General features: G+C 34.7%; 1 protein-coding gene and 1 long non-coding RNA gene across 11 annotated transcripts in view; one reads left to right on the top strand and one right to left on the bottom strand.

Annotated features, from left to right (window-relative positions):
* Positions 1-15,747, bottom strand: part of LOC113968253 — a 48,171-nt gene that overhangs the window by 18,559 nt on the left and 13,865 nt on the right. Inside the window, exon 4 of one of the 2 annotated variants that reach the window (XR_003534456.1) lies at positions 15,550-15,661. The exons of the other annotated variant lie outside the window; for it this stretch is intronic. This is a non-coding gene — a long non-coding RNA (uncharacterized LOC113968253). Of the gene's footprint in view, positions 1-15,549; positions 15,662-15,747 lie in introns of those variants that run through there. 2 annotated transcript variants of the gene reach the window in all.
* THSD7A (thrombospondin type 1 domain containing 7A) overlaps positions 1-15,747 on the top strand; it is a 287,973-nt gene that overhangs the window by 272,084 nt on the left and 142 nt on the right. For 7 of the 9 annotated variants that reach the window (XR_003534452.1, XR_003534454.1, XR_003534448.1 and 4 more), the window contains 6 exons: positions 1,708-1,881; positions 2,766-2,861; positions 5,873-5,955; positions 6,295-6,505; positions 9,955-10,042; positions 11,441-13,706. Coding sequence is in view for 1 of the 9 variants with exons in the window: in XM_027684634.1 (XP_027540435.1) it covers positions 1,708-1,881; positions 2,766-2,861; positions 5,873-5,955; positions 6,295-6,505; positions 9,955-10,042; positions 11,441-11,525 (737 nt within the window). In the remaining 8 variants the exon portion in view is untranslated. Of the gene's footprint in view, positions 1-1,707; positions 1,882-2,765; positions 2,862-5,872; positions 5,956-6,294; positions 6,506-9,954; positions 10,043-11,440; positions 15,543-15,747 lie in introns of those variants that run through there. The other 2 variants (XM_027684634.1, XR_003534455.1) reach the window with 2 other exon arrangements.

Here is a 15,747-nt window from a genome sequence, read left to right as displayed (position 1 = left end):
ATGCGTTTTATGGGTGTCTAAGGAAGCTAAGCTAAGGGGTCTTATTTTTTTCTTTAAAGGGTCTATTCCAAATGAAGCTATTGTTTTGATCTCTGAGAAAACATGAGTGCCTCTTAGCTGTTTAACTCTCTGGATGAGACATGCACTATCATTGCCTTTGTGAACTGAATCCAAAGGAGCTGTTATGAATTATCAGGTCGATGATCCTCCTACTGAGCAGTATTAAGAGCACATAACAGCTGTTTAATTTTGTAGTAAAACCCCTCCAGTTCATTTCAAACACTTACTTGTAGAATCTGAAGTATGTTACTGTTGTTCAGTAGTCATTAGTGTTGTATCTTCAGAAGTGATTAACTCCTTCAGTTCTAATGTAGCTATCATTTCATACCAATACCCTATTTTCATTCTCTTGAAATTCTCCTCCTTCTCAGATTTTTTTTTCTAGTTCATTTCAGATTAGACTGAAGGCAAAGTTGTCTCAATAAATAGAAATTAATCAAAAATGGAGAGGCTTCCATCACTGCTTTGTACATAGCATTCCAAATACATGATTTTCACATATTTTTACTTCTTAAATAAAAATTGGAAGAATATTAAGCTTGTAGTTATGTTTTCATATTAGTCAAATATAAAAAAAATAGCTGCTTTTTGCTTGCTTTTAAAATTTTGCTGAGCAGGAACGTATTCTTCCCCGATCTCATATTTAGCCAGCAAGAATAACTGCCCTGTGGGGATGTGCTAATGATACGCTCCAGCTAATGTTTCCAAAAATCACTACTTGTTTTCCTATTATGTATATACCAGTTTGTCAATTATTCATTTCTTCGCTTGCTTTCCTAACGCTGGCAAATAAAATTCCTTCATTAATCAGGCATCTGGTCAACACAGTACTGATTATATCTGCCATCAGTATAATGCAAGGTAGCATGAATTTTTAATAGCTTTTTCACTGAAATAATGAGAACTAAGAGGTTTATTTATGAGTCTGTGCGTAGTCTAGTCCAATTTTTGACTGCAGTTTTAAAAAAATGGTTCCTTTGTGTTGTGCCTCAGATCTTCCTTAAATGTTCTTTAGCTGTTCATGCTAATTAGTATAATTTTATTTTTCGGTTTTACACTATAACATTCTAAAAACCTCTATTATCCTAACATGAAATAGCCAGAGCAGACATTTTAATCATGTTCCCATTTCCCTTTCTTGCAAAGAATGTTCCAGCAGTTGCTTCTACATCTGTTTAGAGAAATTCTGCATGAGGATAAGCAACAATTAATCTTTTTAATACCAGAAAATGTTTTCTCTTTCTAAGATCAAAGAAGAATTGCAAGAGAATGATATATAAATTTAGCATAGGGCATACAATACCTTAAAATTCACAAAAAATCAGATATTGAGTGGAGCATTGTTTAAAAATTCAAAAAGAGAGTGATCCTATGGGAATGCTACAGGAAACTACCCTGCTTTAGAACAAATAGGCCTTTGTATAATCTTTTTTTTTACTATTTTCTATGAAACAGATATTCAAAGAGTGTCAAAATATTATCTTCTCTTAAGTATAAGTGAAATTTAAAAATAGTAATGAAAGGAACTAAAAAGAAGGAAAATTAAGAAACCAGATTTGGGCATTTTTTTTTTTCTAAGACATATTCAGTGCTAAAAACTCTTCACATACAATGATCATTCATCTTATAAAAATTACTCTTTGACAGGGGACTGTTACTTGAGAGAATGGTCAGGATGGAGCCTTTGCCAGCTCACCTGTGTTAATGGTGAGGATCTCGGCTTTGGGGGAATACAAGTCCGATCTCGAGCGGTGATCATTCAGGAATTAGAGAATCAACATCTCTGTCCAGAACAGGCTTTGGAAACAAGATCATGCAATGGTAAGTAAAAAAATATACGTAAGGCCTCCTCCTATAAGGAAAAAACCACAGAACAACAGTAGTTTTATTTTCTTTCTGTTCATGGTTCAAAAATTTAGGCAAGTGCAGATTTGATAACTATCATATGTTACCGCTTTAAAATTATCATTTTTTAATAATTACATTTCTTTTTATGATATGGGACAAACAGTTGCCTTATCTGCTTTAGTAACATTTAAAAAAGAAATCTTTAAGTTTTGATGCATAATGAAATTTAGATTTCTCTCTACCCTTTGAATTGTTAATTGCATGCCTCAGCCATGCTTACCACTGGTAGTGGACAAAGTATCTAAGAAAAGTAGTTTCTTGTACAGACATTTCTTGTCCATTCAGAGGCCAGATCAGGCAAAAAGGAATTAGGACTTCATGATTCATCCCAGGTTTAGACATGAAGCCAGGTGCAGCCCTGGCCACTTCACCAAGCACTGGAACATTGACTGAAGCTCAATGTTACCAAGAAAAAAACCTGACTTCTAAATGAGTTTTGCAAAGCACATGGGCCACAACCATTATGAGGTTATCGGAAACACTTCTTTTACCCATTAAGTACCTCAGAGTTAATCAAAAAGCAGAGCGTACAGCCTTTATAGTTAGTGTCCAGGACACATCTGGTCTATTCTGTCTGTTTCCAGTAAGTGCAGGAGATGTTGGAGCTTCCATGTATGCAGTGCAGTCCTCTAAGTTGCTGGATGAAGGAGGAAGACCCTACTTAGCTGTTCAGGCTGTTAATTATAATGAGTGTTGTCACAGAATGAGAATGATCTACTGATGAAGTGTAGTTGCTAACAGTGGTAGCCTAAGATCTTGTCATCAGATTTCTTGAAAAACAAATTTTCTCTCTGTAGATGGCCAGTGTTATGAATACAAGTGGATGGCTAGCCCATGGAAGGGATCCTCTCGGACCGTGTGGTGCCAAAGGTCAGATGGTTTAAACGTCACAGGTAACTACTCTTTTTATACGCACAGAAAAAGCCTGGAAAACAGGTGAATAATGTGGTTTTCCAACAAATTGAAAAAAAAAGAAAAAATCTGCTAAAATCCCTTCCTGATGTTGGAATTGCCATGTTGACTTGAATCATGATCTTTTTGCATATTAAAGATGTGGTTTCTTTTCCAGAATTATGCAGCAAGTAATGCTAAAAGTAAATATAAATATTATCTTCTGTAGTGGACCTGAAATACTTTACATTGTAAATGGTTGTTTTGGTTTTTTTTACCATAGGCATCTTTGCACTTCTAAATCTAGGGGTTTAGATTTCTAGCCCTGCAACAAATAGAACTTTTATGTATTAAAGGTCATTTCAGTGCCTATACAAAGGCAGAGAAAGTTGCAAACTTGATAATGTCATCCATATATGATACATCTCCTTAAAATTACAAAATATCAAATTTTAATAATTGTGCTGATATAAGTTTATTTCTTTACTTCAACGCCATAAATATATATCAGGATACTTCAGTGGACAGCTTTGGGATGGAATGAATTTTTTTGCAAACCAAAGCATAAAAAACATGAAATAGAGAATAACTGAGATCTCAGAAGAAAATCTTCATATCTGTCTATTTATATAAATTTTTTTTTCAGAAATAGGGATTCATTTAAGCTAAGAGTTATGTATTTGTTGTATAAATAGCTTTTGTATCAGCTCAGATGATAGTAAAAGAATCCCAGAGATTGTAAACACATCCTCAATGCCAGCCACTGCCAGGTCAGTCACAGGAGGAGAGCTGTTATTCATGGACTGCCAATACAATACTTCTTGATGTTGGAATCCACCACTACTGTTTATTGTAACAGTAGAAATAAAATATCTGTATTAGTTTTACAAGGTGTTGAAATAATAGTTCAAAGTTTCTTGCAAATCTTACCTTATGCTGTTAGACTATTAAAACACATCATGTTCACAGCAAATGCAACAAGGCATTATTTGTGCACCTTGATTCCTTCCTGCTTAGCTAAGATGCTTGTATGGTAAGTAAAACTCTTAAGTAAGAATTCTTATTGAGATTAATATAGGATATTATCTATGAAAGGTCCTCTAGGATTTCAAAATAAATAGCATATTGGAGATTATGGCTCTGAGATGTTAAAATCAGAATGTATTCATAAATCACAGTCAGTCACATTTGTTCTGATGTGACTGAATATGGCCATGAGATAAATTCCAGGAAAGACAAATGTATGAATATGTTGTTGGCAGATTTTTTATAATGGGACCTCCTAGGCTGACAAACCTCAGACCTGTACTGTATAACTTCTTTCAAAGACATTGGAAGACATTTTTGTTTGTATGTGGCCTTAAAGCTGTGGTGACTTTCTGGTTTGAAATGAAGAATAGTGGAAAATTCCAGATCATGCGATCACCAGTCTCTGTGCAATGCAAAACTATATTTTTCATATGTTTCTGATTGTTTTCAGACACAGCACTTAAGTATAAGTTCTGTGAGAATTTCTCTACATTAAATATACAGTAGTGAACCAGATTTTAATTTACAATTGTATGTTTTTGAAAGTGTTTTGTATAAACTACAGTATTTAAGAACTCGAACTGATAGATGCATATACATGATTGATTTAAATGGAGATTACCTATTGTGATCTAGAATCAACCCATATCTCTGATGACTGTGTTTCTTGTCTGCCTTATTGCTGCACATTTGGCTCTAGCATAATATATTTTAATTCAGACATTGTCAAAGAATTAATTTGAGTCCTGTTGGTATTTTAAGATCTTTATCTATTTATTTACTTGAATAATATTGCTGTGCTGAATAGCTCTTTTTTACTTGAAGGTGTTATTTCCCATGGACGATTTCCTTCTGCAGCTTCCTTGGATGACTGATATTTTATTGCATAGTTTCCCACAGGCATGTGATTTGTATGCTAGGATGTATGATTTTCTTTTCTGGGGATGGGGAAAACTTATGGTAACCAGCAGGGTTTTCTTTGTTCTTCATTGGTCATCCTGTTAACACTTGGATCTACATAACCACATCTAACTACATCTGCTATGGTTGTGACCAACCTCAGCTGTCAGGATTTCATTATCATATCACACCAGTATAAAAATATTACTAATGTGAGAGATGAAAGATAAGTTGTCCTGTAGCAGTATAAATTTTAAACTACATGATGCATATCCCTCTTCTGTAAGCTAAAAGGAAACACAGGTAAATTCAAACTGTTTCTAAACGTATTTTAAAGACATTCTGGCTGAAATGATAGTGAAAGCCTGATTGTGTGTATTGGTCCCTAACAATAACTGCACTGTACATAAAGTTACAGAAATGAGAACTAGGTCTGTATAAAAAGGAAAAAGACTGAAACCCACTATATTATCAGTATTGTAACATTCAGTACATGCTTTACTGATAATACTGCTTTCCTTTCAAAAAAATCTTACACTAACATGAAGCCTCACTTCATGAAGACAAAGCTATAGCATGTGTAAAAGTGACCACTGAGGAGCAGCAGAAAACAGGTATCCTTTCATAAACAGGATGAGTAAATTGTTTTCAGTTTAACAGGCAAAGACATAAATTAAAAATATGCTTTTACTTCTATTTTGGCCACAGTTTTAATATGAGAGTCATAAGGAAGGCCCTAGAGAGCCAAATCTATTCCCTTGAGCATTTAAAGCTGTTTTAAAGCATTTAAACTGTTTTTTGAGCAATCCACCAAAGGAACAAAGAGTAAAGCAAAAGGCTCCATTGCCAATTATTAGTTCTCTAAAATGCACATGAAATCAAATACATTTGCTGTATCCATTTCCTCTACCTATAAGAAAATACTTGATACCAATTACCCTTCACCTTGGAACAAGAGAAGGACTCTTAAATTCAAATTAGCAAAAATATTGACATCCATGATATACTGCAGCAAGTAATGACATCAGTAATTTCATCAGTGGTGAGGTATTACCATGTCAAAATATGATTTTCTGTCCTACAGGGGGCTGTTTAGTGATGCGCCAACCAGATGCTGACAGGTCATGTAACCCACCGTGCAGCCATCCCCACGCTTACTGCAGTGAGGTATGTGCTACTGCATTGGAGCATAAAACACCCCCGTGAGGGCTTCCCACACATCTTTCTGCATTACAAAGATTGTGCCAACAAAAAGTATTTTTGGAGATTTTACTAGTTATTCATTTGTTAAAATCAACCTCACACCATTTTCTACCTTTCAATTAAATGTTAAATAATCTCTGTCGATATGGTATGAACTTGCATAAAATATATATGAAGAGGTACTCTCCAGGCTAGCACTCATCAAAAGAGTCTTCTCCTCCAGTCATCCATTTTGTTATGCTTTGTAGCTCACAGAAAACTTTATTTTTCTGCTACACAGTGTAAAACACTTGTTCCCTACAGACTAGAACATGCAGTTGTGAAGATGGATACACTGAAGTTATGTCCTCCGATGGCACACTCGAACAGTGCACTCTCATCCCGGTGGTGGTGATCCCCACCATGGAGGACAAAAAGGGAGATGTGAAAACCAGTCGAGCTGTGAACCCCACCCAGCCCTCCAGTAACCAGTCAGGACGAGGAAGGACCTGGTTTCTACAGCCTTTTGGGCCAGGTGAAGTCATGCAATGAGCAGTTCTTAGTGCTAAGTACTGCTTCAGGGTCTGGCATTTGTATTTTTGTGATGCCAAGGAAGAAAAGAAAAACCCTCAAGTGTTCATTTAAGAAGGCAGGAATCTGCTCTGACTGAAAACAAAGGGAGATAAGTAAACCCCCAGCCTTCTCACTACTCCATCAATATATTTAAGGAAATCTTATATTGCAGAAGATTTCCTTTTATTCCCTTATACCTGTTAAAATTCACAAAAGCTATTTGAAATGTGACTTTAGAAGCAAGTTGGCTGCAAAGGTGCAAGCCAGGATGTTAAATTAAGGTGTCTCAACAAACAATGCTGTTGACAGAGGAATGAAAAGGTAGATCTGGTGACTGCAAAGGGTAAAAGCTGCTTGAAATATGCAGCCATAGGATAAATTGTAGGAAACTAATTGTAGAAAATAATATGCTTTTCTGCCATATCCATATTTAAGCTAATTCATTTTAGTCAAAATCTAAACATATTATTGACATTTAGCATAGACATGCTTGAAGTCTGTAGGCAGTATTTGCTTTCATAATGGACCGTGCTCGTAAGAGCTGAGCAAGGACTTGTATGCAAGAGTGGCATGAAATATAAGTCAGTTATTTCATAAAAAATACTTTGTATAGTCCATCATGTAATCACATGCCAGTAAATATTTCTTAGTGCTATTAAGTACTGAGATAAATAAAACTTTAATTAACAAAATATTTCACATAAAGATATATGTTGCTTGTCCAAAATGTTATTTATGTGGAAGAGAGCAATTGGTTATCATCTTAAGTGTCTTTTAAATCACACAGAGCTAAATAATCTAACACACTTATGTCTTAAAATGTTCACTTCTTTCTAAAGGTTTTAGGATGTTTTTAATCTCAGAATTGAAAGCACTGTCTTTACATGCATAATCCATAAAATGTTGCAAATTGAGAATTATCACAATACTTCTAATAAGCAGATTAAATAACATTCGGGTTAGAAATTAGAAATACTTATGTTAGATCCCATTAGTCCTACTAGCATTTACTGTTATTTGTACTGTGATACATATTTGATACCTGCAATAAAATGGTCTTTAGTCTAAGTACTTTAATCATCAATAAAAAAAAGAAAAAGAAAATTAAACTTTTCTCGTCCTCCTTTAAAAAACAGCATCTTAACAAATATGTTATCATTTACTCATTCTAGCTAACTGCACCTGAAAAGGCCAGAGGGTGGGCTGTAGAAGCCAGATTGGCAACAATAAGCAAATATCGGACAGTTGCCTTAAACTGTTTAGGAATTTGGATGCTCATGTGAGCTCAGGCATGGTTTTGGAGCAAAGTCCAGTTGAGAGATTTCATGAAAACTCACCAATTTTTCTATAATTCAAGTTAGGAAGGAGACAAAGCTTGGTTCAGATAATCCCAGCCATATTCAATAGAACTAATCCTTTATTGCAGTGAAGGTATGAGCAAATGTGAAAGAAAGTGAACATTTTGCACTTCAGATGAGATTTACTGGATCATTTTAATTTCAGGATTGGATATCTATTGGAAAGGTTTTCATTTACTCTGGCATGTTTATTCCTTTCCTTACAGTTTCTAAGTCTAAATTTAAAATAGCTCTTTCACTGTCTTCAACAAATTTTATTGCAGTTTCAGAAAGGAAGGTATTAAAACTATCCTCCTCAGTTGTCTGTGCTGATGTATTACCACAAACAGATGAGTTTGAGATGCCAATTCCCTTGTATACTTAGAAATAATCTGTCCAGAGGGAATTCAGAAAGCCTGAGTTAGATGCCAGTAGTTGCATAATAGGAATGACCTCATTAACAGAGTTCCTTGCTTTGACAAAAATAAATAATCTATACACAAGATATTTCCAGTTTTTTTCAAGATGTTACTATTTTAAAACAAGTCAACCCAAAACAACCTGAAAACCCTTAAATTTACCAATGGAAGTAAGGCAAGGAGAGAAGAAACTAACCTATTTAGCAGTACTGAGGTCTGAATTCCTCTCATTGATATTATATCATAGAGTATGTCAGGTCAAATCTACTGTTTAATTTATCAGTTAATTTCATTATATATGTTATAATGTTTTTTAGGTTAATTAAGGTAGCAAAGGTAAAATGTTTTGCTATTGATTAGTCTTGAACAACTTGTCCACATGACTGCAAGATTTTGCATTGCTAGAGACCAGAAAGCTTAACTGCAGAACAATAGAAAGCACTACTGTGTAACTGAGCAAACTCCGTCTGACTAATTTTTGTTATTATTACATTGCAGAAATATAAACTGCATTGATGATGTCTCTTTGTTCTAGAGAGATATCAGGAAGCAGTAAGGGTTTGGTCTGAAAAATTTTATCTGTGTTTGCTTACGTTGAAAATATACACAACTTCATGAAATAAAACTTTTGCCATTTGTAAATGAAATGAAACTTTTGCCATTTGTAAATGAAATAAAACTTTTGCCATTTGTAAATGAAATAATTCAGATTTATAATAGATTTTTTTTATTGTCAAGGAAATGTAACAAGGCTAGCTAACATCCTGGAAAACAATGTTTTCAAAAAGCCATGTAGAAATTTGAAAAATGAGTCGCATAAAAGTAGTGAGTCAAAGAGCATGCCTGTACTTTTAGTTCTGACATGCTCATTTGGGGTCAGAGCAAAACCCCACAGACAAAGTCACATCATTTTTCCTGGTAGAGTTAGGTGCTTCTAGGATCGAGGCAAGAAGGAGAGTGGTATGTGTACCTCAGCCTGCAAGCACATCATGTCCAAAATACAAACTGCACAGGCTGCATATAAATACAGTCCTCATTAATAACAGACAGTTGTTCTATCTATAAGCATGGATTGTCTTTTTTAGTATATTTTTATTCTGTGAGGAGAAGTAGTTTTGTGATAACAAAACTTGCATTTGGTGGGAAGAGATATTAAAAAAATATTACTTTATGCTGTAGTGAAAGTTGTGTATGTACAGTTAAGGTATGGATGAGATAAAGCATGCTAGGATTATTTAAAAACATGAAAATAAATAGAAACAGGAGTAAAAATAACAGGCAGGTTGATTTACTGGAGCTAGAATGGAAAGTGATGCTAACAGCGTAAATGAGCCCTGGGCTGATGGACTGCCCTGCAATCACACTGAGGGATTGCTCACTACCAGTGGGCCCTGGGGCTGAGTTTCCAGATATCTCACCTACTCCCTCTGTCCCACATCTCAACTCCATTTGAATTATCCAGACTGGCTGAAAAGCAGAGCACAAGGGCAGAGAGAAGTCATTGCTCACTTATTTAACAGCATTTACTCTTATTAATCTGTAATTTCTAGTGAATACATTCATTTTGAATTATTAAAGTATTTCTATGCTATATCAGAACTAATAATTCAACAACGCTAACTCAAACACTACTGACTAACATTCATTCCTTTTAGATGGGAGGCTGAAGACCTGGGTTTATGGTGTAGCTGCTGGTGCATTTGTTTTACTCATCTTTATTGTTTCTATGATCTATCTAGCCTGGTGAGTTCTTTAATTATTTATAAACAAACAGTCCCACACAGACTGTAATGCAAGTGTTTACATCTGCTGCTGTAAGAACTGCAGTGTTTAATTTTCCATGTCCTTTTGTTCAAACTCAGGTTAGTGGATTCTGGTTTTACTCTAGTTGATGGATAATCACATGCTCTCCTGAGGTTAGAAGAACTTACAAATAAGGGGTAGCTTAGTGTACATTTTACTTTTGCTCAGTTTATCTCTGTTACAGTGTCCATAATAATTTTATTTTGTCTGTATCTCGAAATGGAAAGAGAATAGCAAGAAGGAAATCCAGTAATCAGGGAAGTCAGATTTTATATATATATTTGACAGGACATAGAGATACACAACCAAAAAAGTCTGAAAATTTTCTTGTCTTTTTCATACATGAAATGATATTTTTTTGAACAAGTCACCTTTGCGAATGTGCTCCCTGAAGTTTTCTAGGTCTTTTTTGGAATTTCTGATCCAAATGATTGTGCAGGTGAAAGGTGAGGGAAGTGTGGTCATATACATCAGGCTCTTGGTTGTACTGCATTAGTAGGCATTTGGGCATTTAGGGCGCTTCTGGATTTGTTTGCCTTTTAGTAGTATTCTGTGGCCACTGCAAGCCACTGTAACAACTGGCTTGATATAAAAGTTTCACATTTGGGCAGCCTAAGTGACATAGCTGAGATAAGATTTTGGACAAGACTGAGCATGCACAGCCCTGATTTAAAGAAATGCTTATATTACACTCTAAAAGAAGACAAGTACTAAAGCATGCATAAACATTCATTTTCCTTTGGCTTGGTAATTTTTTAAAACTATATCAAATGGATTGGAAATACTGCTGAATTATAATCTAATTCAAGGCTGGACAAGGAATGTTATGGCTAACAGCCATATCCCTGCTATTTATGACCAGTTTGATTATAATATCTAGAATTAACTCTAGTCATTCCAGCAAGTATAATGAGATAAAACCAATCAAAAGATGGAACTTTCCTGTGGAAACCCTTGATCTGTTGAGAGAGGTTTAAGATTTGAATAGCGTAATTTAAAAGAACCTGATTGCAGCTTTGATACATGACCAAATGTTGCATGGCAGGCTGCGAGTTCTTCTGAAAACTGACTGATATTGCAGAAGTACCTGCCAAGGATTTTATCAAGTCACATCAGCACCATAACAGCTTCTTTCTGTACAACTGAGCTTTCAATTAGATACTGCTTTGGTTTGATAAAGAGATAATTAGAGATCCAAGTGAAGCTTTTAGACTTATAGCTTTTATAAATGAACAACTGAATGCATTATCAGCATGCTCATCTTTTGTTTATGACTGAAGTCCGTCTTTGTATGTTATTAGTTGCTTGTTCTATTTACAAATTATCTTATTGTTTCAGCAAAAAGCCAAAGAAGCCCCAGAGAAGGCAGAACAACCGACTGAAACCTTTAACCTTGGCTTATGATGGAGATGCAGATATGTAAAATATAACTTCTCATGGTGACAAATGGAGTCCAAATTATTGGATTGAAATAAGAAGGTGTCCAAAGCCACAGGAATTTTCTATGGAGTGGATTAAGTGTTTTGACTCTTTCTTTTTTTGTAATTGCACCATAGATAAAGAAGGATGGATTTCATAATGCCTATGGATATTCAAGGTATTATTGCTTTACTTTAGACCATCAGCACTGAGAAATCTGACAGAATCACGTTAATAGACACTGCAGTTGGAGATCTCTGGTGTTTCCTCAATCTTAGAAACTATAAGCACCACTTCTGTCTCCAGAATACTGTAGCTGACATAGTACTGAAAGTTGGAAGCCTCTGCATCATTAACCAAGTATATTCAGTACGCATGAAGAGTTTGTACCAAGCTGTCTATGACTCTTTATATTCAAGCATAACATATATACTCAGTTGAACCATATGTATTACTCTATCTGATTATATACTTGTTAAAGAGCATTTTAGTGCTTAGTACAATATTAACTTTTAACTGGGATCAACCCACTGAGCAAGCTCAAGAGTTTGCCAGTCGATGATAACTTGTGTTAACCTGCATTTCAGAGGGCAATGACTCACTTGCAAAATTCTGTCCTGTTACCACTCCAAAGTATAAAGGCCTCATGTGTACATCCAGAAAGGAGGCATTCTCAGATTTAATATTTTCTAGTGGTTGCTGTCTGGAAAAAGAATATCTGTTGTAAATGTTACAATACGTTTCTACTTTCTCTAACTCAAACTGTTGCCTGCATCTTTTTTGCTACATGTAAGGCAAATTTTTGCACTATATTAGTGCAGCATGATATGCACTTAACTAGTATTGCCATAGAAACTGCCTCTTTTCAGAAAGGATAATGATGTATCTTGTGCAAGGAGTGTCAAGTAGACAGGTCTTGAATCCTGAAGAGAGTAGTGTTCGGTTTGGACTGTGGATGGAATTGGCTAACGACGTGTACTGTACACACCGTTCCTCATCACAGCAGCCATTTGTAGTCTACATCATGGCAGTAATACAAGTGTCTAGTTTCTTGCCCCATCTACCTATACTGGTATAGATTGTCCTGCTGGTTTCTAATTGTACTTTGAAGGCTGTTTATGACTAGATTTTTTATATTTGTTAACTTTGCTAGAAAAAGAAGAAAAGAAAAAGAAAAGTGGTTGCCCTGTAATCCTGAGTGACATACTTCTTGTCTAAAAAGCTGTTCTGATTGTTCAACTGAAATCAAATGGTTTTACTTTTCTTTCCTTTTGCTAGTGAGAGCTTTTTCACTGTTGCTGACAGTGAAATACTCAGAACCCTTTCATCTTTTCTAATTAGGATAATTGGATAGACTCTTTTAATTAGTCAGTTAAATTCTTGAGTGTACTGGCAAGTAAACAATAAGATCAATAGTTCTGCCATTTTAATACTTATGAATTTTTAAAAAGTCTGGCAGTATGAAAACTTACTGTTAACTTCTTCCATGCTTATGGCTTTTCAGTATTACCACTTCCAACATGAAGGTCATTGACTTGTATCTACATGCCTGTTACGGATTTGATCGATGACCTGAGAAGGGTTATTCTCCTCAAATGGCTTCTATGTGTAGCCTGAACATACAAGTGACTGTGCCACTAGTAAGCAATAGAAAACTCTATCAGGCAACCTCTCAAAAATAATTGTTATATAAAGTTCAATATTAGGTTCTCAGGTCTTTTTTATAACCTAAACCACTTCTGCCTACTTATCATGCTATTTGCTCAAGAAGCACCGGGTTTTGCACACTGAATAAAACTGTAGCTTTGCAAACTTTGGCCCAGATCAACTGAAATCAATGGCAAGATTCTCATGGACGTCAATAGGTAACATCAGTCCTTAAAAATACAAACTTTTTTTTCATGTAGAATAATTTCTGGAACCAATGAGCATTTTGTGGATGTTCAAGAGAGATTATGGTCCTACTTTAACTTAGCTAACATATTACCAGTGTGGCATTACTGAATCAAGAAAATTACCTTCCTCCCACTGTATAAGTATTCCCCAAATGGGAAGGATGAGCAGAGGAACAATAGTAACAATCTTTGTTACAGGTTTAATTTCTCATTTTATACCTTGATCCAGGCACAGAGGATGAAGTTCCATGGCCCCCTGCCACAGCAGTGGTTCACTCTTACATCACTTTGTAAAGATCCATAGGAAAAATACAAATCTTGAAGATTTTAATTACCTTGGCGTTCTTGAGTAGAAAACAAGAAAAACCTAGTTGATTCCTCTGTTGTCAGACATACAAAAAGTAACATGGAAAAGTTATAAAGTTTTAAAGAATGATAACTACATATGGAGAAATAAAGTTTAATAATGTTTTCTGTACTTTTAAAAGTCTGATTCTGTGTCATCAAATTGTTTTGGACCAATAGGGCATGGAGGGAACAGGGTTTCTTTCATTGACAATGAGTCATCTTTATTTATTATACAGGCTGGTCTTAGCAGGAGCTGTTGCCTAGTTCTTGCCTTGAAGAGTTTTATGTCCTAAATCTAAGCATTTAATAACTTGAAATTAAAGGTATGACATCTCCTTTTTCTTACCATATAAAATGGACAAAGAAAGAGATAGGAGGGTTTTTTAGTATATTTGGCCTTTGCAATCCATGCAAGTATTTTAGTATGTGTTACATTTTATATCTGATCAGTGAATATCTGGTGCACATCTGCATCATACTAGTGCTGCATTTAAAATCTAGAGTGCATTTTTATTATTATTTTTTTGTATGAACAAAGTGCATGGAGATTTGAAGCCAGAATGGCTTCCCTCATTATCAAGAAAAAAATATTAGGCTGTAAGGAGGGCAGAAATTTTATGTAAAGCTAAAAGTTGCTAAGGTGATTAAGCCCTCTAGCATTGAAACAGAAATAAATAATAGGTGAATTATCAGTATAGAATGAAAAGCAATTTGCTTTAAAAATCAGAGTGCTTCTACAAATCCAGTGCCTAAAGCAGCCACTACTGTAGATTATTAGTTTGTGAAAGTAATGTTTCCAGTGATCAAATAAACCATTCAGAAAATAGCAAAGTAGACATTTTCCTGTTGATGTGGTGGTTTGTATTTTCCTTTTTAAAACTGTAGTTTCTAGATTACTGTGTCTGCTTTGAGTCCTGGAGCAGTTCCTTTTTGAAGCTTTGATGCAACTGCACGAGCTTGTTTATATTTGGTATAAAGCATCAATTTTGAAACCCCCTTCCTCCTGCCAAAATGTAATAAAGTTTTTTTTCCCCTATTACAATCTGAAGAGGCCAACTTAAAAACTCTATGTGTAAATCACTGTAAAATATACCTTGAATTAAATGGAAATCTGTCTTTTTACCTTTATGTAAATTGTGCTCACCCAAAGTTAAGAGTTTATTTTGCCTAATTTAATTTACTTGAATATTTATTTTGTAGAACAAGGAGGCAGCTGTCTGAGGAATGTTTACCTTTTTTTTTTGTTAATGTTAATTTGTAAATTGTGTAATGCATTTTTATTTTTTAAATTATGTACATTTCTTTTTTAATGCACAAAATGTTTACGTACAACTACTACTGCAAATTTGTGTATATTGTCACTAAGCTTTATTCAGTTAATACAGATGATGTGAAAATGTAACAAGTCTTACATTTTCATCTGGGTTATTTTTACATAACTGATGTATTGCTGACAATAAATATAAACACAAAATCATTTAATGTCTTTTTTAATAGATGTAGTATATAGTGGGATAGAGTAACAATAAAAGCCAGATCCCTAAAATATGACCACATTTTAAATAGTCTCTTTTTGGTTTGGTTTTTTTGGGGTTTTTTTTAAGGAGTTAGCAAACATATTCTTGTTAAAAACAAGTCTTTAAAAAGAAAAATAATTGCTGATGCTATGGTAACTGTCAAGTCTGTTGCTACAGTCCTAGTTGACTTAGAAATTTACAAAAGATATTCAGTTGATTGATAAATATCCAATAAATGCAATAAATAATTGATATTTTAAATTTTCTTCCTTAATTGGCATTTTTATATCAGAAAATCCAACCCTTTTGTGGAGAATAGGAGGCGGATCAAGATCTCACTAAAAGACATCACTTCAGTGAAGCTGAGTCTGTCACTGTCCCTATACAAGAAGAAAAAGAATCACTTTGCACTTTTTTTTCTGTAACTGCTCATATTCTATCTCTGTGCTCTCCAAAACTCAATTTG

This window comes from Neopelma chrysocephalum, unplaced genomic scaffold (genome assembly GCF_003984885.1).
Source record: "Neopelma chrysocephalum unplaced genomic scaffold, ASM398488v2 Primary Assembly neopelma1_67, whole genome shotgun sequence".
NCBI classification, from domain to species: domain Eukaryota; kingdom Metazoa; phylum Chordata; class Aves; order Passeriformes; family Pipridae; genus Neopelma; species Neopelma chrysocephalum.
This window is presented reverse-complemented; position numbering and strand designations above follow the sequence as displayed.